A 26,390-nucleotide genomic window follows, 5' to 3' on the forward strand; every position below is an offset into this window, starting at 1 on the left:
AAATGACACCTTCTGCTTTCTTTGGTGACCCCGATGCTCAAAAACAAGACCCTTGCAGCACAGTCCGGCTATTTCTAATGTACTGAGAGATGTCGCTAATACTCAATGAGAAAGCCGCCGTGAGGACCGTAAAGTGACTTCTAGACAAAGCATCGATTTACCGTTCGATCGCGTGCTTTCGCATTAGAGGCCATTTGCTCAAGGGAGTCGCGTCGACGTGACCACGTGCACGCATTCAGTGAGTGGCTTTAGGTTGCATACCCAATGCGCTCCCGTGCAGCTAAAACAACCCAATGCATGCATTGTACATACGCTTGACAGTTAGACTCCATAAAAAGAGTCCCTCACAATGCTTTCCATGCCATGTAACTTATATATGAGGCCATATTTTGTCCCACGTTGGTTAACGTTTTTTTTTTTTTAAAGCGAAGCTTTCTATTTCTCCTTATGGCGTATGTCGCGTCCGAAACGCACTGCAGGAAAGCCTACTTTTTGTGAAGATGGTGATCGTGGGTGAAGGGAAAGAAAAAAAAACGCTTCCCGTGCTCGGAATCCAACCTGGGTGCCTGCAATACGAAGACGCCACCTATCCCATTTCGCCATTTCGACACGGTCGAAGCAGTTTGGATTTGGAGAGGGGTGCATGGACATGCAAAATTATAAAAATCATGAGCCCCTCCGTGTAATGACGACGACGACGACGATGGTTGAGCACGAAGTTTTCTTCGTGCGAAATAAAGCTGGGTCCAAATCAAAGCCGCTGCGATCATCAAAAGTCCAAACTGCGTGCGAGTCAAAGTCAACGCTCAACCAATCGAAGTCCAAACCGTCTGCGAGTCAAAATCCGAATTCAGACGACAACCAAGGAATCCCTCACGCGAAAGCTTCGGGATCAACCGTCGCCATCGTTAGCCAGAGGGGTGCTTTATTTTTTACTTTTCGTAAATATGACCACTTGTTTTAGTATACCCGACCACCGAATGATGACCAGATAAGAGTCTTCTTACATCATGGTGCACTAATGCATGCTGATACAAGAAACTTTTTTGAGCCATTCCACTTTGTGAAGGGGGGGGGGGGGGGCGGCCAGCGAAGCCTTCTAGCACACTACATAAAAATGGCGTATAATTTAGGTGAAAGGTGAAGGTAAATTAGCGCGCCGTCCTCTGTGTTCTTTTCTTCGTGTCGTCGTTTTCGCACTTATTCCCAGAATGTATCACCAACTCGCCCACTTTGAATTGTGTTAAATTAGGCTATCGAGCTTTCTAGGCGGTCATCCCAATAGAGGCATATTCGTGCATGCACACACTATTATTTTGACTCTATTGATATTGGGGCTTATTTATCACTAATCTACTCAAAATGGATATCCAAGTGATGAGGCGTACAAACTTGAATCATGTTTGGTCCGAATCATGTTTGGATGGCCTGTGACTTGGCTGGTGATCGCGAAATGGAAGACACACGAGTCGTCCGTTTTCCAACGCCTCGCGCATCAAAGAGACATGAAGACTGAAGAGGTTTTGTTTTCGTACGTGAAAAGTACTTGAAACCAACATAAGCTTCGCCTAAAATAGCAACACAAACAAGCGCGTATAGTTTACACTCCTGAATAAACAGAAATTCGACTTTCAAAACTGTCCGATGTATGCTCAAATTACAAGAACTCATTTCAAGCCTCTCAAGCAGCTAATAAAGTTACCGACCTTTAAAAACAAACTGCGTTCCGCTCTGCTATACCTCCGTTGGCGGGGAGCCACCATCTTTAAAAGGAACATACATTTTAGTTGCCCTCTTTTAGACAATTACACGCATGAGCAAGAGACCAGTGAATTGTCTTGGAAAGCAGTGCAGCCACTGTTGCGACAAAACGCTGAAACAACATCGCACCTCTTTCTCGCAAACATCGGTGCAACCGACTGCGGAGCTTCTGTACTGCCTACCAGCGCATAACATCCTAGTTTGAACAAACACCAATTCCAATCGGTCAACAGTGAGGGCGTGCGGACTTCACCACCCGGGCGTGTAGTAACAAACATATATGGGCCTTGCGCGAAGCTCCTCGTCGCGGTATATTCCTCCACTAGCTCCATTCCGACATGAACGACGACAAACATGCGAAGTGGGAGTTGTGCGACGAGAAAATAAGAACGGGATACTGGGAAGTCGGTCAGCGTGACGGCTGGTGTAGCATGTCACTTAATTTGTGGCTTCCGCTACACGCCGAAACAAAACAGAAGGCCGACAAAGATGGCGTGCTACTGCGCCATTCACTGGCGCGGTAAAACCGGAAGCAGACAACGTCGACGGCGGCGCCACCTGCCGAGCGGCCGCCAAGCGTAACTTTCCGGTTTCGGGGGAATTCCGTCGCCTGCGCAAAGCGAACGAAATATCGTCTGCGTTGTCCGGATCGTCTGCAGGGAGTGGAAAGCGGACGTTAGACCGCTGCTAGAATTTTATATCTTGGAACTTTTTGGGGGGGCTTAAGTTGCTAGAATCGTGTTAAAATGCAGAGAAAACTTCCCGGGAAGTCAGTTGCAGTATCGCCAGAGTTTGGAACGCGCTACACAACTCTTTAGGGGCGACAATCTCTCCTGCTTGATAGCTGTCAAACATTTGAGATGGTACAATGCGCCGCAAATCTGCGATTCTTCGTACCTTATAACATTGACTTAGTCAGGTGGCTGTGTTACAACTTTTAAAATAAGTTTGACTCCCGCCTGGCAATTTTACCCTTACAAAGGCGCTGAATGCTTCAACGAAGCACGATCCGACTTTTAAATCCGGTTTAATTTACGCTTATTTACTTTGCACTTATTGTTATTGCAGTGATAGCTACTAATGTCAGCCCCCTTTGTGGCTTCGATGCAAAGCGAATGCAGGAACTATATCATTATTAGTCGTGAGTTTCCACGTGTCTTTAGACGAAACCATTACGCCTTTTCTACGATCTCTTGGTTTCGAGCTTTAGTTTCATCAGACGACCTTTGCATTTTTACCGCTCTGCCCACAAGGCTCACGCCGTCCGTCATTCGATCGTCAACCTTTCGATAAAGGTTCAGGATCGATGGATGTTTCACTGCAATGCAACGCGTGATGAGGGACAGCCGACTTCTTGAAGGGAATACACGATCGGGCTCTGTGCACAGCACGAAAGTTTCGTCACAGGAATTTAACACAAAAGCCAGTCGGCAAACACAAAACTCCCTCGTCCACATATAGAGTACAGGGGATTGGCTAAGATGTTGGGCGTATACCAAAGAAAACGAACATAACAACATTTCAACCCGAAACCCCGTGTAATTCCAAAAAAATAATAATATGTTTATGCATGGCAGTATCTCGACTGAACTTATTAAGATGTCTGGTACGTAAAATTCTGCTGTCGGAGGAGTCTCCGAGGTTAGTTCAGCAGTGATTACTTAGCGTTTTTTGCTGCTCTTGGTTCCGTATCTTGTTGGCACGGTGAACTTATTCTTTGGCACACGCCCGTCTTTATGTAATTATATCATGATCATCAGCAGAAGTCTGGTTGTGGCCTTCTATATGACCGCTATTCTATTTGACCGTTAAAAATATTAAATTAAAAAATACGAGACTTGAATGATATTGACAGTGTTGACCATTTGGACAGCTGGTACGCGTTGCCTGTAGCTCACATTTCCTGCAATATTGTTTGGTGGGCAGCCTTCATCGTAAAATAAAATTAAGTGCATCGTAACGTCCATAAAGAGTTATTCACTACATACAACACTTTTTTTTTTTGCTTGAAAGGTAAGCAAGCCATAATGCGTGCACGCCCTTTACATTGAACGCACTGCGACATTCGCTGAGGCGATGTTTTTTTTTTTTTTTTTTTCGGAAGGAGATTTTTGAGTCCGTGGTTCGCAGTAAAAATACCAACAAAAAATTTGTAATGTGGTTGTTTTGATTGCTTCGTAAGGGAGGATAAATCACCCATCCCCAGACACGTCTTAACCAGCATTGAGAGAGTGTGGGAATTGGAACGTGAAAACGAATGAAGTCGCAAGCACATCTGATGTACAATAAATTGGGAACACAATGAAGGGCTGACCACACACCGGAAAATATCGTTACGCAACCTCTGCCGCGTAAGAGTGACAAGCCCTCTATTTTTTTTCAATGAGCAGTCACCAAAACGATCCCCCACATGCTAAAAAGAATGAGCATACACGTTATCTGTGCGAAATCATTTGAACAATCAGTGCAGTTGTTGTGACTTGGTGTTTCCGGGGTATGGATCGATCCGTTACTCAAAGAATCCGATTCGATCTGAATTCAGTTTACTTGAGGAGGCCATTATTCTTCTTTTTAACCCCTGGTCGTGAAACATTTTTTTTTTCATTTCAGGTGCCCTGTTAAAAGACACATTCTATACCAAGAAACACTTCTTTGCGTACTAAGTCCCTGTGACTATGTCTTCTCATATCCTCTAATGTTTTTATGGCAGCGCATAACTGTGTCGCAATATTTTTTTTTTCACTAAGACTGAGAAGAAAACAAGAGTTCTTGCACGACATGAGAAATCATTGGACCGGTGCATACTTTATAATCAATGATGCTTAATTCATTCAATATCATGTACGATGACATCTAATTCATAAGAAATACCTGCTTACGTTTTCGTTAGTGTACAGGCTAAACAAATTAAGACCACCCGTCATCGGCACTAAAAAATGCTTGCAATGGTTAAAACGTTTGAAAACGTCGCATGTCTGCTAAAATACTCCGTGTTTGTACCAGCAGACGACAAGCAGACGACATTCTAAAATGTATTTGCCAGAGTGCAGTATTTTTGCCGCAATAACTGGAGAAAGTGACAAGTACGTGCTTCCCAGAACAGCGTAAAGTTACCGATACGCACAGTTAGGTAACAATTGAATCCGAGTGTAAAAAATTAAGCACAAAAGAAACACCACTAAGCAATTACAGCCCCCCAAGTTGCAGCAGGCGATGCGTTTCTGCGTAGCAGACGACGCGTTCTTCTTCCAGCAGCGCACGAGGGAGCGCGCATGCGCGGCGTCCATTGTTGGGAACGCCCCGCCAAAGCGATCTCTCCATCTGCTGCCGCCCCGTTGCGTGACAGTAAAAGCTTACCTGTCACTTCTGACTCCGCGATGAAGACGCACTGTGGGAAACCGCCTCCAGTGACCTGCATGACGTGAACCCAGTCACGAGAAGGAAAAAAAAATAATTCGGCGGACGAATCCATCTAGGCGCGACGCCGCGCAGACGCGAAAGTCGTCTGCTTTCCCCAGCAGGCGACTTTCTTTGTCTGCTTTCGCGGCACAAACAAAAGTGAACGTGCGCGTTGTTTGTGGAGGAAACGCCGTATCATTATCTATTGAATGCAAGTGCATGTAGATGTCTCGGAGTTTTGATAGTTGATATCGTTTTTATCGCAGCTCCATAACTATACTCGTCCTAAGATAAATGTCTTGAAATAGAAAGCGCTGAATGGAAAACAATGGCGTTGAGGCGGCAATTCGAAAATTATTAAGCCGCGAGCAGCTTCACAACATGTTCAAATGAACGCTTTTGTAAGTCCAATGCAGGTAAAGTGATTAATCGGTTGGTTAAACCAACCGTTCCGTGATTCTGCGGGCTTGAGTGAAACGTCACGTGACATTGTAAATACCTTCATTCCTTTCCTTGGCTGATAATGTCTTGGCGTGAAATAAGAGCAAACCGCTTAAAATGTCAGGACAACGTGTTGCTGGGCGTGTACGTTGGTTTAGGTGTAAGAACATACTGAGTAGTGCAAATAAACAACACCCAAGAAAGACGACACGGACAGGCCCCACATTTCCAAGAGTTCAAGCAACGAACGTCAGCAACGCACATTTGTACATACATTCCGACATGCGCAATAGACGGGCCCACAGCGTCAGCGAAAGAATTTACCTAAAAACCGAACCTCAGCTTTAAACAATACCACCGAAGTATCACTAACGCAGTCACTTCCCTTGAATTTTATGCGATGCGCCTCGAGCGGTTCTCGCGGCTTCTGATTTCTGCTTTTTCCCAGTATCTTTGTCTCGGAAAACCACGGCTCACACTTTGGGCAGGAATGAAAATGCGCTGTCAAATGTGCGCCCTTACTAGACTTTAAATTTTGCGCATGCTCCCTTAGGTGGTCACTCAAACATCTTCCAGTTTGGCCGATGTAGGACTTTCCACAAGTGAGGGGGATTTCGTAAATCAGCCCTACTGCGCAATCAACGAACAGCTTCTCGCGTCGTTTATCACGTGCCCCCTTTTTTTTTTTTTTTTTCGCTAGAAGTAGCAATGCGAGAGCAAAGTTGGCGGGACAGAAAAGACGACAGGGACACGTACCATACCTCGTCTCAACCTTTTTTAGGTGCATGCGACAACCTGTGTGCGTACGGAACCACTTCAGGTCGCTTTTCACTTCTTTGATGAGCATTCGTCCTAGGCTTACTACCCTTCACGTTTTGAAGGAGAGTTTTTGCCACCGCATTCACGACCGACAGAGGGAAGCAAGCCGACAAAAGTAGCTGCAAAGCTTGACTGCGTCTTGCGCGCGCACGATTTCTGCAAGGCAGATTCTAGGCAGAGACTGGCAATGGCCCGATTAACTAACTTTGAGTGCGCCAAGTCATAAGGTAACAGATCTTTACGGGACTCTCACTGTTATACCCTGGGAAAGTGTGTAAGATGGCCGTCCAGCACATTCACTAACAGCAGGGGCCTCCCAGATGTGTCGTGGGGGCAGACTGGGGGTGTTCGGTTCTCCTTGAGCCATTTCACAACACAGCGGGCGTGGAATTGATTGATTGTGGGGTTTAACGCGCCGACGCAACGCAGGCGATGAGGCGCGCCGTAGTGGAGGGCTCCGGATTAATTTTGACCACCTGGGGATCTTTATCGTGCGCCGAAATCTCGTACACACGGGCGTTTTTGCTTTTCGCCTCCATCAGAAAAGCGGCCGCCGCGGCCGGGAATCGAACCCGCGACCTCGCGGGCGTGGAATTCATGGCCGCAAGCAAGCGTGCCCCCGGTATGCCGAGACGCGAACTCTGACACGCACACCATGCCCGACGTCTGCTCCAACTGCTGAACTTCGCGCATGGGCTGGCAGAGCCCTCGCTACGAATCCCGGACTACACACCCATTTTTATGGCAGAATTTTTAGCAATTTCCCTCGCTCTATGTGAAGCACCGCAACATGTATCTGAAACCATGATAGATAATATAAGTGGAACCGATAAATACAACCCTAAATGCTCACTTAGGTTCTTCCATTGATTGATTGTAGGGTTTAACGCGCCGACGCAACGCAGGCGATGAGGCGCGCCGTAGTGGAGGGCTCCGGATTAATTTTGGCCACCTGCTGTTCTTTAACGTGCGGCGAAATCTCGCCAACACGGGCATTTTTGCTTTTCGCCTCCATCAGAAAAGCGACCGCCGCGGCCGGGAATCGAACCCGCGTCCTCGTTCTCAGCAGTACAACGCCTTAGCCACTGATCCACCGCGGCGGGTAGTAATCGTCTTCATATGCATCGAAGAGGTCGTCCTCTTTTTCGCGGCGAGTGGTGGACGCAGAGTCATCCTCAGCATTAATGATGATTAGAACTTTACTTTGACCAAAACGGGGTAAAAGAAGGAAGGGTAAGTGGGAGTCTTGGTGATCCCTCACCCTCAGATGGTGGCCTGCAGCCCTTGGGCGCGAGATGCATCTTCGGCCAGTAGAACGACCTTGATCTGTATTTCGGGGTTGGAACTAAGCAAACATGTAGATCTCCTACTGCTCTGCACTGGTAATTCGTAAGCGTGCTCGTACAGCGCGTGGCTGAACATCACAAGCCCAAATCATGTGAGGTAGTCTTACTCGCTGGGTGCACCACTTCCATTGGTCATTATAAAGGTCGGCATAAATGTGGCTCATTACTGCAGGATTGGGGAAGGCATTAGCCTGCACTTGACGCCAGGCTACAGATTGACATCTGTTGAGCGTGGTAAGCACTGCGGGGTATTTCTGGCGCTCCATGCGACAGTGTTAAGCGATGTCCCGGTAGGTCACCAGCCTGTCCCTTTAGCCCCCTGGTCCGAGCCAGCAGCGTCGTCAGGGCAATCCCGGGAGCTGAAACCTCGGGCCGCCTCGTGTGCTAGCTCGATGCCTGGGAGAGATACATGGGCCCGTGTCCAGATTATTTGCACGTTGCGCATACGAGCTGCCGGGACGGAGCATAAGATGCGTAGGGATGTAGTAAAGATCCTGCCAATTTCGTAATTCTGGAGAGCTGTTTTAGACTCGCTCTTTCACCAGCTCAACTGGCGAAGCACGCACTAATTCGCGCACGGCTTGAACCATAGCGACGCTGCTTGATTTCGTTACACGTGAGCACTGAAGGACACATCACCACGCATTTGTACAAGTTTGCAATTCTTTATTTACATGTTCCGTCACTGTGCTAGTAGTATAGTCATCATCATTTGCATCGATATCGTCGTGTGCTTCATGCATGCCAAGCATTACATGCGCGATAGCGCTTGACAACAGCGCTGGAGTATTTCTTTATTTCTTTCTTTTTTGCCCAAGTCACTGCGCGAGCCGGGGACTCTGCAGTCGCCTCAAGGCACGCGCTCACAAGCGCTCGGCATTTTCTCGGTCCTCGTAATTTTTGCTCTCGTTTTTTTTTTTTCTTTTGTTACATGCCGGTAATGCTCGGTGGTCGGCGCGAGGCACGCGCTCACGAGCGCTCCGAATTTTCTTGGTATTCTTTCCTGCAACACCGAACTTAAGGCTTGTACAACAGCTCCGCTGTTAATAATGGAGATATTGAAAAAAAAAAAAAAAAAACTTATGAAACAGTGGCGACTCCCCCGCCACTTTCCTGAAACTTTTCTATGACGTCACACAATCTTCTTTGTGCGATTGATGGCAGCCCTCTCTCTCTCTAGGTGGTTTGGGTGAAAAGGAAAGGAAGTGCACTGGGGATATTCATGTGCAGCTTTCCCGCTCATGGCAGTCCTTTCAACAGTGATTACTCTGCAATTTTGTAGCGAAATGAAAAGTTCTTTTGCACAGCTAATATTTGGGGTGAATACTTGCTTTGTGCACAGTTTCAAGTCGCGCACGTTGCGCGACTGGGTTCCTGAGCCATGGGAACTATCCCATAGAAATGCATGGCGAGTTAGATTTGACTGCGAATTACACAAAAAATATTCACAGACCTGAAATATTCTTTTAGCGTTTTAATCTTCACGTTGATTTCTAGCTTTATGCCAAATATCATTTTCCTAAAGTGGTTTTTCTAGGTTCCCGATGGGTTGTAATTTTGAGCGAGAAAGCTGGGTATGTATTGAGCCCAACTGGGGGCTCACTTGCATACAACCCAGTGCGGTGGGGAGGGGGAGGAGGGGGATATAAAGATTAGAGAAGAGAAAGTGGGTGATAGAGAGATAGGTAGGCCTGAAAAAGAAAAGCGGGGAGCCTCTACGTGAAACTAGGTGAAGCAGCAGCAATGGCGCGGACAGCAGACTGCCGTCTATAGGCGCTTGTTTAGCCCGGTGGCCCCGTCGCTAAGACATGACTGGACGATTCTAGTGGGGCCTCTGGTTCAGTTTGATTGCATCACTTGAATGCTAACGTGCGGTCAACACACTGAAAATTATGTTTTTAGAGCTGGCCAATATGACGTCACTCCTGCCCATAACAGTCACTGTAGCGGGAAATCTGAAAGCTTTTGGATAGTTCTCGCGTTTTTTTGTTTTTTTTTTTTAGTCAAGAAACGCCTTTTGTCGCTGGAATGGGGCTGAGTAAGGTACTGAAGCGTATAGTTCTTTCAACTCAATCAAAGTTGTATTTTGTGTTCATGGCCCCTTTAAAGGTTCCTACGCCCCCTAACAAAACCATCAAAGACAAAATTATGAGATCAGCTTCGCAATCCTTACGAGATCATCATCAGCATCCTAATCATGATCATAATCATCATTAGCCTACTCAGGTCCACTGTAGGACGAAGGGCTCTCCCATTGACCTCCAACCGCTCCTGTCCTGCGCTACTCGAGTCCACAGTTTACCCCCAAATTTCGTTATTTGAACCCCCCTTTGGGTTAATGGCCTTCCCCTTCTTCTATACCCATCTCTTGATGTCCACTCTGTAAGCATAATTGTCCATCGGCTGTCGGTTCGCCTCACCACATGGCCAGCCCAAGTCCATTTCGTTTTCCTTACTTGAACTATGATACCTTCCACACTAGTTTGTTCCCTGCCCGGCACGTCCAGAGATTGTACATTTTAAATGTGTACAGCGCACCCAAACAGTCGCGCAACCTCACGCAGCTACTACACCAAGCCCTCCACACGTCCCGTGGACACCCGTTGGCTATTTTGGGCGACTTCAATGCTCCACACCCCGCATGGGGCTACACAAGGCCAACTAAAAAAGGGCAGAAAGTCTGGGAAGCCATACAACAACTCAATTTCACACTTCTGACGGATCCGGCACACCCAACGAGGCGAGGCAACAGTGTCCAACGAGACACCACCCCTGATCTCACACTCGTATATAATGCTGCAAGCGCTACGTGGACAAACACCTTTAAAGACTTGGGTAGTGACCACTTCATCTTGGAGACTACGCTTACAGCAGGACCGTCTAAACCCACCGGCCGGAAGCACAAGATAGTAAACTGGGACTCGTTCCGTAAACTAAGGCGGGTGCCGGACACAGAAGAGGACCCTACCATCGAGGACTTGGACACATGGGTGCAAAGTTTACAAAATGACGTTGACCAGTCCACACACGTAGTACCGGAAGAGGCTAGTCTTGAAAATATAGACTCACGACTTCTGCACATGTGGGAGGCCAAAGACAGTATACAGAAGAGGCTCCGCACGCAGCGGCATAACCGCTCCTTGCGCAGAAGGCTCGCTAGACTAAACAAGGAAATCGAAAAACACGCCGCGTACCTCAGCAACCAACAATGGAACACTTTGTGTGATCGGATGGAGGTGCAGATGAATACCCCCAAAACATGGCACACCATCCGCTGCCTATTAAACCCAGAGGGAAGACGCGTCACTCAGCGTAACAACCTACTGAGTATTCTACACGAGCATCAAGGAGATGAAACCGCATTACTGCAAAAGCTGCGGGACCTCTACATTCAGACTGCCCCCAACCAGCTAGGCCATATGCCGGTAAACCCAACCTCGAGCTGGACAGACCTATCACCAAAGCAGAAGCGTATGAGGCTATCTCTCATCTCAACACGCGATCTGCACCAGGCCCTGATGGTATTACCAATCGTGTAATCACCAACCTTGATGACTCGTCCATACAGGCTCTTACCGCCTACATGAACAAGGTGCGGAACACGGGAAACCTTCCCCCCACGTGGAAAAGCGCCCTGATTAAGCTCATTCCCAAACCTGGAAAGGCTCTAAAGTTAGAGAACTTGAGGCCTATTTCACTGACCTCTTGCCTCGGGAAGCTAATGGAGCACGTGGTTTTGACCCGTCTCAACCACCACATGGACACGCATCACCTTTTCCCGCACACCATGGTGGGTTTCCGGTCTTCCCTATCGACCCAAGACGTGATGTTACAACTTCAACATCAAATAATTGACAACCCGGGTGTGTCCCCACTTGATTCTCGAGTAATAATGGGGCTTGACTTGACTAAAGCCTTTGACTGTGTGGCCCACAGTGCCATCCTTCATAATCTCAGTGACTTAAACGTGGGAAACAAGGCGTACAACTACATAGCCGACTTTCTGACCCAAAGGACCGCCCGAATAACGGTACAGGACCTCAAATCTGACCTTATAAGTCTGGGTAGCCGTGGCACCCCACAGGGGTCGGCCTTATCACCATTTCTATTTAATGTGGCCATGATTAAGTTACCTCCCCTACTACAGCGAATTCCTGACGTGCATCACAGCTTCTACGCTGATGATATAACAATCTGGACCGCAGGAGGCAGGGACGGAGACATTCAAGAAAGACTACAAGAGGCTGCCACGATTGTTGAAAACTACGTCTCCTCACGCGGACTCGCGTGTTCGCCTCAGAAGTCGGAGATCCTCTTCTTCAGACCCACCGCAGCCGGTCGAAGGCCGAGAAATGATCCGGATATACAGGTTCAGTTACAGGGAAGATGCATTCCTCAAACAGAGTGTATGCGTATTCTCGGTCTCCGCATACAGGAAACGGGAACCAATACGGTCACAATACGGGCCCTGCAAAACACGGCTACTCAAATTAGTAGGCTAATTGCAAGAATAGCCAACAGACACCATGGGCTCAAAGAGGGCAACATCCTACGTCTCGTGCATGCTTTCATTATAAGCAGAATTACCTACGTCACCCCGTACCTCAAGCTCACTCGAACAGAGAAAGAAAAAATTGAGCGTATTATACGCAAAGCCATCAAGTTGGCAGTGGGCATCCCATTCTCAGCCTCTAACGAACGACTGATGGAGATGGGCATACACAACACCCTAGACGAACTCGTCGAAGCCCAGCGCACAGCACCGTACAACAGACTAGCCGCAAGCGCCACCGGAAGAGCCATCTTAGATCTTCTCCGCATCTCCTATGCAGACCAACACGGAACAAAAATTTTGCTTGGGGACGAGTTACGCGCGCACCTCAGTGTGGCCCCTTTACCTAAAAATATGCATCCGGAGCATCATCAAGAGAGACGGCTGGCCCGAGCCACGGCACTTCACAAGCAGTACCACTCCAACTCAGAAGTCTGCTACGTTGACGCGGCGGACTACCCCAGACGAAGAGCGGCAGTGGCTGGTGCAGTAAACCAGCAGGGCAATACAGTCGCATCATGCTCCGTCACAGAGGCTAATCCCGAAATTGGGGAAGAAGTAGCCATCGCTCTGGCCGTTGCGGGAACGTCGGCCACGACCATTATCTCCGACTCCAAGACCGCAGTGCGAAATTATTTACGAGGGAGAATATCCAAAGCTGCAGCCAAGATAATTCAAAGCAAACCAATCCTGCCCTCACGACATATCCGTTTGATATGGACACCAGCACACTCGTCTCTCCCGGGAAACGAGATGGCACACGAAGCGGCCCGAGGATTCAGCTACCAGGCCGACTTCGAAGATAACGTGCCGTCATCGACGGGGGGGAGGGATAGGCTGGCTACATATCAAGAAATTACCCAGCATTATAGATTAGGCCGACGTACACTTCCAGCCGCTCATCGTACACTTAGCAGAAGGCAATCGGTTGCACGGCGCAGGGTACAATCGAACACCTTCCCACACCCCGCCCTGTGCCACCGAAACTTTCCAGAAATATACACAGATAAGTGCAAGTGGTGCGGTGCCGCAGCCGCCACGCTCCAACACATGGTTTGGGCGTGTCCCAGTAAACCGGAGACACCAGGTTTACGCATTACGAGGCACGAGCAATGGGAGGCCGCGCTGCTTAGCTCCCAACCCGACGTCCAAACAGCAGTCGTCCAGCTGGCGGAAGACGCCGCCAGGGCGCATGGGTTCCTGACCGCCGTCTGAAGGGACGAGGACACTGCCACTCCCAAGCAGTGACTCCGTCTTAACAGAGACGACTATAATAAAGTTTTTTTCGTCTTCATCCCTGATCCAGGTCGCTCGTTTCCTGACCCTGAGTGTTATTCTTAATATTATTCGTTCCATGGCCCGTTTACTTTCTAGTTGTGTAGTAAGGTGTCAAGTTTCAGCTGCGTATGTCATCATCGGCAGCATGCACTGATTGTAGATTTTTCTTTTGAGTGACAAAGGTAGCTTACTTTTCTTTATTTGGGAGTGCTTGCCGAGTGATCCCGAACCCATACCTATTGTGTTTGCCAGATTTCTCTTTCGTGGTTGGGGTGAGCACTAACTATCTGTCCGAGATACTAGTTATATTCTTTTACTTATTCTATAGCGTTTCGTTTCCTAAGCTTAAGGGGACGTTTTTGACATGTTTATTCGTCAGTACTTTAGGTTTATTCATATTTATTTTCAGCGCCACGGCCGTGCTTTCTGATTGCAGTTCCTCAAGCATTGTTTGCAGGTGTTCTGCAGTCTTACTCAGCAAGAGTATGTCGTCTGCAAACCTCAAATGACTCAAGTATTCCCCGTTTATCTTTAATCCTGAGTTGTCTCAGTCAAGCTCTCCTAATGCTGTGAACATGCTGTGAATAGTTTTGGCGAGATGCTATCTCCCTGTCTTACTCCCTTTTGGATGGGGGATTTATCACTTTGCTTGTGAAGTGTCATCCTGCCCGTACAGCCCATATATATGTCGTCTAGTAGGTTTATGTAGGTCCCCTCTATTCCGTGGTTTTTTAATGCTTTTAGCACGGCTGCGGTGTGTACTGAGTCAAACGCTTTCCGATAATCTATAACCGCCATAAGTCATAATCCATAATCTACAAATGTATACAAGTGTACTCTGCGGATTTTTCTATCACTTGATTGACGACATGGATGTGATCCACGGCTAAGTAACCTTTTGGTTGTCGGGCATCCAGGCTGTCACAGATGCGCCTAACTATAACTCTGGTATAGTTAGTCGGATATAGTTTTCCGCTACGAGGTAGTGATTGCGAAAGCATTAGGGTCCGATTGCTGAACTTCGCCTCTCATTATTGTCGTCATCCTTTACCTTTTGAGTCTCCTTCCCTCCGTTGCTGACACCACGCACACCCGCGTTGGCATTGCCAAACAAAGAGGGTATTTAATGAGAAGGTAATTCGCTTCTACCCTAATTGGGGCTTCTATAATTAGCATCCACGGATTACTCGTGTAGGCCTCAGATCAGATCTACCTCAAAAGTCACAACGCATTGACTAGGTCAACTTCAGGCAGCCACGGTCGCAGGTCAGTGGTTCCTCAAAGAAGTGGTTGACACGTATCGCTTCTCACATGCTCGGTTTAGCCTTGAGTACATATTTACTGCTTCGCGCGAGTCTATTGCTGATGACCTGGTTTCTGGGCTTTTTCCCATGCCTTTATATTCTGTTCCGTACCTTATGTACACCGCCAGGTGTTAAAACATTTTTCTTTAAATTACACACCGGCACGCTCCCTGTTAAAACTTGGATGAAAGACAGGGGTCTGTTTATAGCTTGGTCGACAGACTGTCGGCTCTGTTCTCGACCAGAGACAATTGATCACTGCTTTGTAGACTGCAGAGATGCTGCCTTTTTCTGGGACATTTTACAGCGAACGCTCAGAAAAGACATGGATACTACGCCTTTCTCTATCCGATTTTTGACATTCGACTATCCTGGTGAGCCGCCTTATGACATGTTTGTGTTGATTGGTCTGTACAGTCTGTGGCGATGCCGCTTATGTGATAGGCATGCTGAGCCACCAAGATTAACTAAGTCCTATTTCCGAGAAACTGTCTTGACCAACCACCTGACTGGTTCCCTCGTTTGAACTCTGGTGTCTGTTTGCCCGAATTGTGATGCATTTGTGCTTCTGCTAACTTCAGTGTATTGTTTTGTTTGCTTGACTATGTAGTCCTCGTACTGGCACGTCTCAGCGTATTTTCCCATGTAATAAAGAAAAAAAAGTGGTGGTGTTTGATTCGATTGCGTGCAGGTCTCGCATTCCGGAGGCTCATGGTTCCAATCCCACTGAGACCCAAATTTACTTACCTTTCTTTTCAACTCGATTAGCCCCCTTTTTTAGATTGCTTATAATTAACTCGTCAAGCACTTGGTGCGCCGTCTGTTGCTGAAAACGCCAGATTTTCGAGCAGCTCAGTTAACTACCGTATTTTCGCGCGTATAACCGGCCCCTGCATGTAATCCGCACCCCCACTTTCAGCCCGCCGGAAAAGAAAAAAAAAATCCTCGTGTAGTGCCCGAACATTTGATACAGGAAAGGCTGCACCAAAGCTACTGCTCAAGCAACACATCACTTACTATGCAGACAGAAACAGCGTACATTTAGCTAGTAGAATACATTGACTGCTAGGAGAAAGTCACATTTCACTCAGTACCACGGCTCTCGCTAGAGCTATCACTTGAGCCGCAGTCCTCAGTGCTGTACACAAGGTCATCTTCTGCTCCATTAATGTTTTTTCTCCCTGGCCTTGTATGGTTTGCGCAATCGCTGCCATAAAAGGCTTAGTCAGTGTTACTGCGTAGGAGCTTCACGGCACAACGCGCATTGCCGTGAAGCTGCACTAAAGAAAAACCCCGCGTATTATCCTCACCCCTACTTTCCCAGTGAAATTTTAGCATTTTGGGGGCGGGTTATACGCGCAGAAATACGGCAATTCGTTCGAATTAGCACGTCCACACACCCTCCGAGGCAGATTCATGGACCCATCTGCTATGCGGAAGACCAAACCTGACACGTAGATGATTTTACTAATCTCGGCCTAGCTGAGCACGAGGTCACGGGTTCGATTCCCGGCCGCGGCGGTCGCTTTTCTGATGGAGGCGAAAAACAAAAATGCCTGTGTGTACGAGATTTCGGCACACGTTAAAGATCCCCTGATGGTCAAAATTAATTCGGAGCCGTCACGGTGCGCCTCAACGCCTGCGTTGCGTCGGCGCGTTAAACCCTACAATCTATCTGTCTATCTGATCTCAGCATAGTCTATTAAATAGCGATGCATAGGCACATTCGCTCGTGTGCTGATGAACAAAATGACACTTAGATCGTTTTATTCGTCTCCACATAATTTATTAAATAATAAGTTTTGATTATGCGCGCGCTAAATGCGCAGAAGCACACACACAGTCACAGAAGGACGAGTCACCTGTCACAAGGCTTGTTTACGGTTATCACAGATGTGCACAGCGGTGATCAGTACCCGGCATGCATTGCAAGTGAAAACCCGACACTCGGTACAATGCGTGGCAGTTTTAGAAAAATAAATATATATATTGACACAATGCTCCGTGTCGTTCATGCAAGCACTGAATTAGAGCAGAGAGAACGTGACGTGTACGTCGCAGTATTTTGCATTCGCGGCAGTAATACGACTAACGTACCATAAAGGCAAAGCTTGCTCCTTTCACTATTCTCAAAAGTGTAACGCGCACATCACGAGGAATACGCTGAGCGAGCATAAGATAGTGGTCGGCTATAGTCACACGGGAAAAAGATGTGTTACAATTGTTACGCTCAGCGGTGCTCCGGCCTATACATATACCAAAAAAAAGGAGACAGAAATCAGACCACATGATCCATTCATTGCTTTCGACTGAGCAAAAATGTCGTGCAAAAAGAAAACTATCATCCAAACACATAATCGTGCAATATAAAGATACCTTGCAATCAGATCATACCCTGCAGGTCTACATATAATCAAACGATGTCGTACCCGTGAGGCCCTAAGCCGCTGCCGAGACACAGCCAGTTAAAATGTACTCGCATATTTGCATAGCGTGTAGCGTGGTTCTTTTTTCACATATCTGCGTGCTTTCACGGAGGTAATCATCGCTAACAAAGCGAATAATCAATATTTTAACAATATATATATATATATATATATATATATATATATATATATATATATATATATATATATATATATATATATATATATATATATATATATATATATATATATATTGGCCTGGATTCCCTCCAGATACAAAGTATGGTAAAATGCATTTGGGAGAAGGCGATAATCTTAAAGCAGCCTAAATTGTACGGTTAACTTTGAGACAACAAAGACAATGTTTTGTATTTGCACGTTCTCGTCTTTGACGGCTGCTGGGCAGTTCAATGTGACACATCAACGTAGAAACGAAATTGTACAACTCAGTGAATGAGAGAAAAAAAAATCACACGGGTTATGGTGTAATTAATATGCACTCGAGGTATACGAGGTACTGAGACATAGCATGGATTGTCATTAGGAACTTCGGTTACTCCGCCCGTTTTCAAGTTTTATAAATAATAAAAGCTGGAGAGCAGGAGTTAAATTAGCCTCGAAATGAACAGCTCAATGTCAGTAAATCTGTGTTGGAAATTTCGTCAGTGCTTCGAGGAAGGTGATTTGAAACCCAGACTATACACGCCGTTCTGCCACCAAACGCGGTCCTGGTTAACAGTTTACCTATGGAATCAATCGACCTTGCGTCTACGGCTGCCGTGACGGAAGCAGCTTGCATTCTTCATTATACTGGACCTGCGTAACGTTATTTTTTTTCTTTTGCTTCGAACTAAACAGTGTTATAAATTCGAAGTTGAGTTTGTAGTGGAAAAATTAAAGCCTTTCCACTCGATGTGAAAGCTGTCGGAAGTGCAGAGCAGTGATTCGCCATCATGGGCTGTAGCGCCGTTTGCGCTCACTGCTACCACCCAACGCATTTCAATTTGCCGCCTTCGCTGTGCTCGCGCGCCCCCTGCCTGAAACTGCTTCAGCGGGAGTTCTCTTCTATTTGTGCTTGGTTTTTCTCCCGCATGTGCCGGCGTTGCACTGGGACTTTTTTTCGCTTACTATCGTAAAAACTGACCCTACGAACGAACTTTCCTAACCAAATGAACGTGGGCGCTGCCGGTTAATTGCGTATATTTTGCCTCAAATGTACTTGCAGTTTTCTTTGCGCTAAACAACGGGGAGATGTATGACAAGCGCCAACGGTTCGCGAGTTTCGAATGCTTATGACTATATAAACCGCCTGGCTTTCAAAGCCTCTGGGTTACGCCGCGACGACGGAACGCCGTGTGGCTCTACTTGGGTCCAGCGAGCGAGCTACGACGACAAGGCGAAACCCTAAAGTGCTCTGCACTTAAAATCATGGGAGAAAAAAAACAAGGCATAGGAGTGATAACTTCGTAACCAGAGCGTAAACATCCTGTCTGTGGTAGCAGCAAAGTGTTTGATTGATGTAACCTCAAGGACCAACCACATGTGCGGAGAATGACGCGTTTCAGAACGCGTTTTCCCTCTATGGAAACCGGTCCGGCTGCGGTGAGGGCTATACACGAGCGGTTTTGGAGAGGGAAACAGACGCGTGCGGAAACGCATCGCTCTCCGCACATGTGTCTGGCCCCTCAGAAAGCGCAGAGTTCCCGTTACCTGCACGAAGGAACTCTCGTACTCTTGAATGACTCGACAAGCGTAGGAACTAAAAAGACGAGATTTTTTTTTTTTTGAAAAAGTTGCCTGCTTGTTTTGACGCTGAAGCCTTCAACTCCGCCAAAAGCATGCCAACCGCGGGAAAGCAGATTTAAGAGACGGTACCGTTCATCTTAGACTTCACCGTACCATGCGCTGCTATATTGAGGGTATACGTTCTGCTGCATCAAAGCTTCAGCCATTTGGTAAATACTAGAACCACGTGAACGAATAATAAAATTAGATGCTCTTCTCTTTAGTGACAATGCACTTTCACTAGGTATATGTGTTGACCTCAAGCCCACTTTGTAAAGCCCTCCAGAGCTACCGAAAGAAATACATCGTTGGGAGCGTCATATAATCAGAGAAGTGCTAACAGTACTTCAGCCAGCGTCGTAATGTTGCACTGGCCTGAGCATCCCACACTTCAATGGCGTCATTTTGCAGACACCATCTTGTCCGCTGCATTTCTTTATTAAACCTTCTTGTAATGAATTTTTCGTCCTGTGGTCTATAATTTTTAAATAAGACTACTGGATATTTGAGGCTTGAATAATCGATTGATTTCTATTCGTCCTTGGTCCGCTTCTCGACAACGCTTCAGAAAAGTCGCCAAGAGCAAGCAAGCAACCGAAAAATGGTATTACAAAAGAGGGTTGCCTCAAAATCAGATAAAAGAAACCAACGAACGCGCTTGTCGCACACTCCCTACTCGATGTCGCACTTTTACAAGCACAGGACGCACGCGACAAGAGTTCCACCCGATCACAGCGGATGGGACAGCCACAAGTCCTGGAATCGCACGCGAGAAGCAACGAGTAGTCACGCCATAGGTGTCGCCTCTGCTTCTAGACTCAATCGCACTTTTGCACCCCCTCTTCCGACAGAAACTGCGGAGGACGGAAAGATGGCCCCCAAAGCGAACCGGCCGACTCATATGTTCAAGCAGCGTAGCTGCCTGGACGCCACGTTCGACACAAAGTCACCCGCCACTGCCTCATCGCCATTCTTGCGCTCTTCATCCTCGTCGTCGGATGACGTCACCGACGCTAACCAGTCTCCCGCAGACACGGGCGCCTCGTAGGAGCTCATCTCTTCCAGGAGCTCCCAGGTGTCATTGAGCCTGCTTCGCAGCGCGGCCTCCAGCGCGAAGAGGTGGTCGTCCCAGGCGTCGGGCACCTCCTGCTTCATAAAGCTGGCCAGCTTGAGCACGTACTCGGCGTTGGCGCCGCAGAAGCCTCGCGCTGCCACGATCTCGTCGGCGAGTCGGGACGTGCCCGCTGGTCCCAGGTAGAGCTTGTTGTTGGGCGTCGCGATGTAGATGAGTGCGGGGAAGGGCTCTTCGCGGGGGTCCCTGGGCCGGAACTGGACGAAGCGGGTGCAGTATCCGCCCAGTCGGGTTTCCCGCTCGTCCAGGTAGTTGAGAGACGCCCGCGCGCTCTCGTCGTCCTCTCTGAGTAGAAAGGCTCGGCCCCAGACCTGGCCCTGGAAATATCGGGAAGAAAAATACGATTTATGTAGCAGGGTTTGTAGTTGGGCAAGTTAGTACATAACTTTAACAAAACAGCGCGAAGCACGCGGGACAAATGGAAGAGAAAGCTACACAAGCGCTGACTAACAACTGCTTATTTGAAAGCAAAGAACGAAATATATAGGCGAAATGTTATCAAAGAGTCATCAATGTATAGGCTACTCTTTGATAACATTTCGCCTATATATTGCGTTCTTTGTTTTCAAATAAACAGTTGCTAGTCAGCGCTGGTGTAGTCTTCTCTTCCCTTTGTCCCGTGCTTCGCGCTGTTTTGTTAAAGTTTTGTTAAAGTTACGATTTATGTGTAAGTCAATTTCACCTATGTACCTATTTCAGTACAAGGTGCAAAGAGTCATTGACTTTTGACGATGCCTATTCACAGTATTCCAAACCCTATCCAAGCTGAAAGCACTTAGATGGGGCCAAGGATTCCTAAGAGGGCACCAACATCATTTCATGACCAGTGTCTTTCAAGGCTGATAGCTACGACGTGTCGTTTCGAAGTCCTAGACAAGGCTCGCCATGTGTTTCTCGCGCGAATTTCTGCTGCAAATAGTCAGGTGTTTCTGAGGTATTCAAAGGATGAGCTGTTTGCTAACAATGATAATATGAGTCCATGAGAGTATGAATGAGTCCATAGTAAGTGGCCGTTAAGAAGCAAGAAACCGATCGCACGCGCAGTTCACAGAACCAAATTCCCCGGCGTGTATGAAGAAGGAAACTGACATTGTTACAAATGCTCGTGGTGCATACCTGAATACCAAGGAACAACCTTCCCTGACGTGGTTCTTACTACGCTGCTTAACGATGCAGAGGCGGTCATAAAATAAATAGGGTATCTTCATTACACGAAGAAACAACAAGAAAATACCAGCATCCTATAAAGTCATCAAAGACAATCTTGCGGGGAAACGCTCCCATACTAAATTAATGGTTCAGCTAAAATAGCCTAAAATCTGGCAATGCCTCCTCCATCACGATAAAAAAAAAACAGAAGCAAGCAGATATAGTCAAACCTCATCAGCCCAGATTGACAGATGACTACGTGTTTTATTGTTATTTTTATAATCTGCCACATCATTTCCCATCATCGGGTAAATGTCGGGCAGGCATTCCAACCTAATTCTGTCCATCTGAGCCTTGAGCCTAGACAGACTCTATGAAATGTTTTAATTACCTGCCCTAAAAATTATTAATTTTCAGTTGCAGCCTGAGCATCACGAGCTTTTCTGAACACTTAGGTAATCTTTTAATCACCTGGAACAACACAGGAATGCTCCTTTTCTATAGTGAGCTAATTTGTGGCCAAAGCCAAATGAGATGATGCAGGTCAGCTTAGGGAGGAGGGTGGGTCTGCGGACAATGTGGTGTGGTGGTAGGCACGCACTCTATTTTTTGTAATATTGGGTTTCGACTCAGTATTGTAGCTTCTTGTTCAAGTCAGAAATTAACGAGATTTTTTTAACCTGAGGACACAAACCGAGTAGTTCAGTCGCTCCCATTAACAGCTCCAGGTGGCACTTTCTCTTCTTCTTCTTTTTTTTTTTTTGAGGCTCCGCATGCTTCGGCATACGACAAAAAAAAAAAATCTCTCAAACTTCTACAGATTGTTTCTTTCTCGCGCGCACCGACACGCCCTGCTTTTTTCATTGCGCGCGTACTGGCCCAGCGTCTAGAAACGACTTTATGCGACCACGACACTGACCTTGGGAAAGGCCTTCGCGGTGACTCAACCACTGTTTTCAAACTCCTCAAGGCTCGAGTCGGGCGTCTTGACAAATGCCTGCCCTTGGAAAATGCTTCCTATACCAAACAGTCTGCGAGAGACTGTCAGTCGGACAGTGAACGATAGTGGAGGAACAATGGCGGACTCCTTCGGTCTTTGTGTACTAACAGAAGGCTGGGTATACCCAAAGAGGTTTCCGGATATTTCTGTTAAACAATGACGAGCATAAACAAAACAAAACAAATGCAAGAGTGTTACGACGCAAGCACTTGTGAGTCAGACTCAGAATGTGACCATACGCCTGCGAGCAGACAAGCCTAGGAAAAACCCCCAAAGTGAATAGATGTGACCAACGATGCACATGCTACAAGACAATACTGCATTCACAGGATAACCAAACGCTGCCTTTGTTTCGAAGCAGGTTTAACGGCATTAACTTTGACTGTTTAGTAATGAGAGACGTTCGCAGCTGGTTAAGACCTCCCGAGTTTGCAGTACTGCTGCCGTGCGACATTGTTAGCGCAATGGTCTTTATCGTTGATGTTAGTGGAAGAGCAAAAAAGTTATCGGAATACTTTACGAGAAAGACCGATAGAACAGGCGGGGATATATGCGCTGATATTACGAAAACATTAAGACAAGAACAGAGCCAAGTGGGTCAGGGAACAAACCCGTGTTAATGACATATAAGTGGGTATTAAGAAGAAATGAACGTGGGCAGGGCATGTAATGCGAAGGCAAGATAACCGTTGGTCATTAAGGGCAGCAGAGTGGATCCCTAGAGAAGGCAAGCGTGGCATGGGGTGGCAGAAAGTTAGGTGTGCAGATGAGATTAAGAAGTTTGCGGGGATAAATTGGTCGCAGTTGGCACCGGGCCGAGATGATTGGAGATCTATGGGAGAGGCCTTCGCCCTGCAGTGGGCGTAGACAGAGTGATGATTATGATTACGGAAACACCAGAACGGGCTTGAGACGGGAGGTAAAATAAACATAAAATTCAAGCGTTGTATTAAAAACTGAAGCGTTCTAAAACAACTAAATTCAAGCGTTGTAAACAATCGAAATGTACCACGTCGTTTTTTTTTGTTGTTTTCTTTGTACGAGTGTACTTTTTTGTGTGTACTTGTACTACGCATACTAGATCAACCTATTGTGATTCTTTACCTTGGCGTTAAAATTATGTCATCATCGTCCCCCCCACCACCGCCAGCCTATCTACGCCTCTAGCGTATTATCTTGGAAGGAACGAGATGGGAGAGGAACAGCATGGGAGGTGAGCGGGAAAGAGAACGAAGGCAGTTACTTGGCAGGGACGTCACTCGACTATGGTCTTTCGTTGACCATTTGCAACGAAAGGAGCAGATACGCGGTAATTTTTTTACGCATTAATTCTTGACGTGAATAGCCATTGCAAAATGCCAGGCGTTGCATTTCTTCGACCACTTTACACCAAAGTTACCCAGTAAAGCTCCAATTTTCGTGTGTTAGTTTTATAGCGTCATTACTCTGCATCAGCCGCCAACGTCGCTCTTTTTTCTTGGAGGTTGGGGGGGGGGGCACTGAAGACCACGTCAAAAGTTGAACTTTCCTTTCAACGTGTGCTAAGCCGCGATAACGTCGTCACCTGGTGAGGATTAACGGATTTAAGGCGGGCAGGTACAAAACAAACTCTCCCCGTAAACCAGTAAAAAGAGTTCAGGTGGCGAAAATGGTGCCGCCGAGGCGGCAAAGTAAGACGCCAAGTCCTACGTCTTACAAGTTTGACAATTTATACGTATTTACGTTTGAAGTGACGGGCGTCCCAGTTTTTTAAAGCTGAGGGAATCGGGGGGCGGGGGTTGGGTAGCATAAAGGACGGTCATAAATTCTGATTGCAGAAGCCAGAAGCAATCCGGACGTCCCTTTTCTCGCGAGATGCCGTAAATAACGAGTAAACGCGAGATGACCGAGACGACGTTAGCGCGACCTTCGCCTCTATCGTCGCATAATGTTGTAAAGTTCCCTCGGCGCCCATTTTAGACGGGGAAGAGAATAGGCGAGCGAAGTTGCATGCGGTTGACGCACAACGTGATGTTTTTTGCAGGCTTAATTCTATTTTTCTGTCTCTCGTAGTTTGAAGCCAAGGATACGAGTTACGAACAAGGAAACCGAAACCAACAAGGGGGCTACGAAGGGATGACTTTATGGTAACGATCCTGGCACTACTTTTGAAGTCGGTTGCCAAACGTGTAGCTCACCGGTGCGGCTGAGACGAGCTGAAGAAGACGTTATAAAGCCGTGAGTCACGCAAGTAGCGATATAGGCGCGCCCAAATTAGAATAAGTCGAGGTGGTTTGCTGACGCCCGTCCGAATACAGTGCTTGTTTATTCGGACTACCGCAGCGAACAATGAATCGAGTGGCTACAAGCTGGTAGCGCAGCGCGCCACCAAGTCACGGGTTCGGTTCTCAGTGGACCCTGCAGCGATGGAAATAAAATTGCGCTACAATGGACAGGAAGAACTGAAGAAGACACACCACGCAGCGCAGACTAACAGACTGAATTGATTTCCACGGTCATATATATACTACTTTCGAGTAGACACGTGGAAGCAAGAGAAGTTTGAAATACAAAACTAAAACTACAAAAAAAAAAAACGCCCACTTTCACCATGACGCACATGCCGTCTGCAACAGATCAGCCTCATCAAGAAACGCGATTTCTTTGCCCAACAGCGATAGTGAAGCGCGTTTTTTGATGGAGTCTAATCTGTTGGAGGCGGCATGTGTGTCATGGTGAAAGTGTGCGTTTTTTTTTGTAGTTTTAGTTTTATATTTCAAACTACTCTCGTTGCCAAGTATCTACTTGATAGTAGCATATATGAGCGTGGATATCAATTGATTGATTGATTGATTGATTGATTGATTGATTGATTGATTGATTGATTGATTGATTGATTGATTGATTGATTGATTGATTGATTGATTGATTGATTGATTGATTGATTGATTGATTGATTGATTGATTGATTGATTGATTGATTGATTGATTGATTGATTGACTGACTGACTGACTGACTGACTGACTGTGGGGTTTAGCGCGCCGACGCTACACAGTCTATGAGGCGCGCCGTAGTGGAGGACTCCGGATTGATTTTAACCACGTGGGGATCTTTAACCTGCGCCGAAATCTCGAACACACGGGCGTTTTTTCAGCGTGGAAATAAACTCAGTCTGTTAGTCTGCGCTGTGTGGCGTGTCTTCGTCTGTTCGTCCTGTCCTTCTAGCGCAATTTTATTTCCATCCTGTCAGACCAACTAGCCCGTCAGATTGCTTTGATGACCCTGCAGTCTTTATAGTAGAGGCGAATATAAAAATGGGAGTCATTTGCCTTCTTTCCTCCCGCCCTGAATTGCGAGAGTCGACTATGATCGCTGAGTTCGCTGCCTGCGTGTTCTCTCGTTTGGCTGCGTTCTTCCGCTTCCTTACTTCATCTGCGGTGTATACGTGAGCGGTCACCTTTCGCTAGCGCCGAGTTTAAAGGGACCCTGCAACACTTATTTAAACTTTCTTCAAAATCTTAAATGCTTGCAGAACGTAGTCACCCAACACACCCAGTACTTACATTAAGGGGTCGCAACGTACCTCAGCCAAAAATTACTGCTCTATCCCCCCCAGATAACTTGGAAACTTACTCAAAAGATTTTGCTCTCTTTTCCAGTATTGCCGCTTTTCGACCAGTCTAAATACGTCATTACGGTGGTGTAGCGGCTATTGGCCGGCTTTCCTTCCGTCGAAGCAATTAACGCATTCGATTGCCACTTTAAAAAGAAAGCCACAAAAGCGAAGCCGGAGCGGAAGACGTTTCTGCTGCAACGAGGAAATCCCGCGCATGCGCCGCTCCGGGCTGGGAATAACTAGCTTTCGCAGTGATTTCAGGCGGGAAGAAAGCCTGACCGTTTTTTCAGAAGTGTTTCAGAGTCCCTTTAAATGTGCGCTATGGAACGTCCCGCGCTACGGAACGCTTCAAAGACACCGTTCCACGCGCCGACTCCGGGCGTCAACTTTCTCGCTTAAAGG

General features: G+C 47.0%; 2 protein-coding genes across 4 annotated transcripts in view; both read right to left on the reverse strand.

Moving 5' to 3' along the window:
• Positions 1-26,390, reverse strand: part of LOC144141578 (uncharacterized) — a 229,365-nt gene that overhangs the window by 38,572 nt on the left and 164,403 nt on the right. For both annotated transcript variants that reach the window (XR_013316646.1, XM_077673119.1), the window contains one exon: positions 5,119-5,173. Coding sequence is in view for 1 of the 2 variants with exons in the window: in XM_077673119.1 (XP_077529245.1) it covers positions 5,119-5,173 (55 nt within the window). In the remaining variant the exon portion in view is untranslated. The remainder of the gene's footprint in view (positions 1-5,118; positions 5,174-26,390) is intronic.
• LOC144142756 (glutathione-specific gamma-glutamylcyclotransferase 1) overlaps positions 17,577-26,390 on the reverse strand; it is a 35,190-nt gene continuing 26,376 nt past the window's right edge. Inside the window, exon 2 of one of the 2 annotated variants that reach the window (XM_077674454.1) lies at positions 17,577-20,560. In XM_077674454.1, coding sequence (XP_077530580.1) covers positions 20,009-20,560 — 552 coding nt within the window. In that variant the 3' untranslated portion in view covers positions 17,577-20,008. The remainder of the gene's footprint in view (positions 20,561-26,390) is intronic. The other variant, XM_077674453.1, reaches the window with a different exon arrangement.

This window comes from Haemaphysalis longicornis, unplaced genomic scaffold (assembly GCF_048455015.1).
Source record: "Haemaphysalis longicornis isolate Haplotype H1 unplaced genomic scaffold, Haemaphysalis longicornis Haplotype H1 scaffold_6, whole genome shotgun sequence".
Classification (NCBI taxonomy): Eukaryota; Metazoa; Arthropoda; class Arachnida; order Ixodida; family Ixodidae; genus Haemaphysalis; species Haemaphysalis longicornis.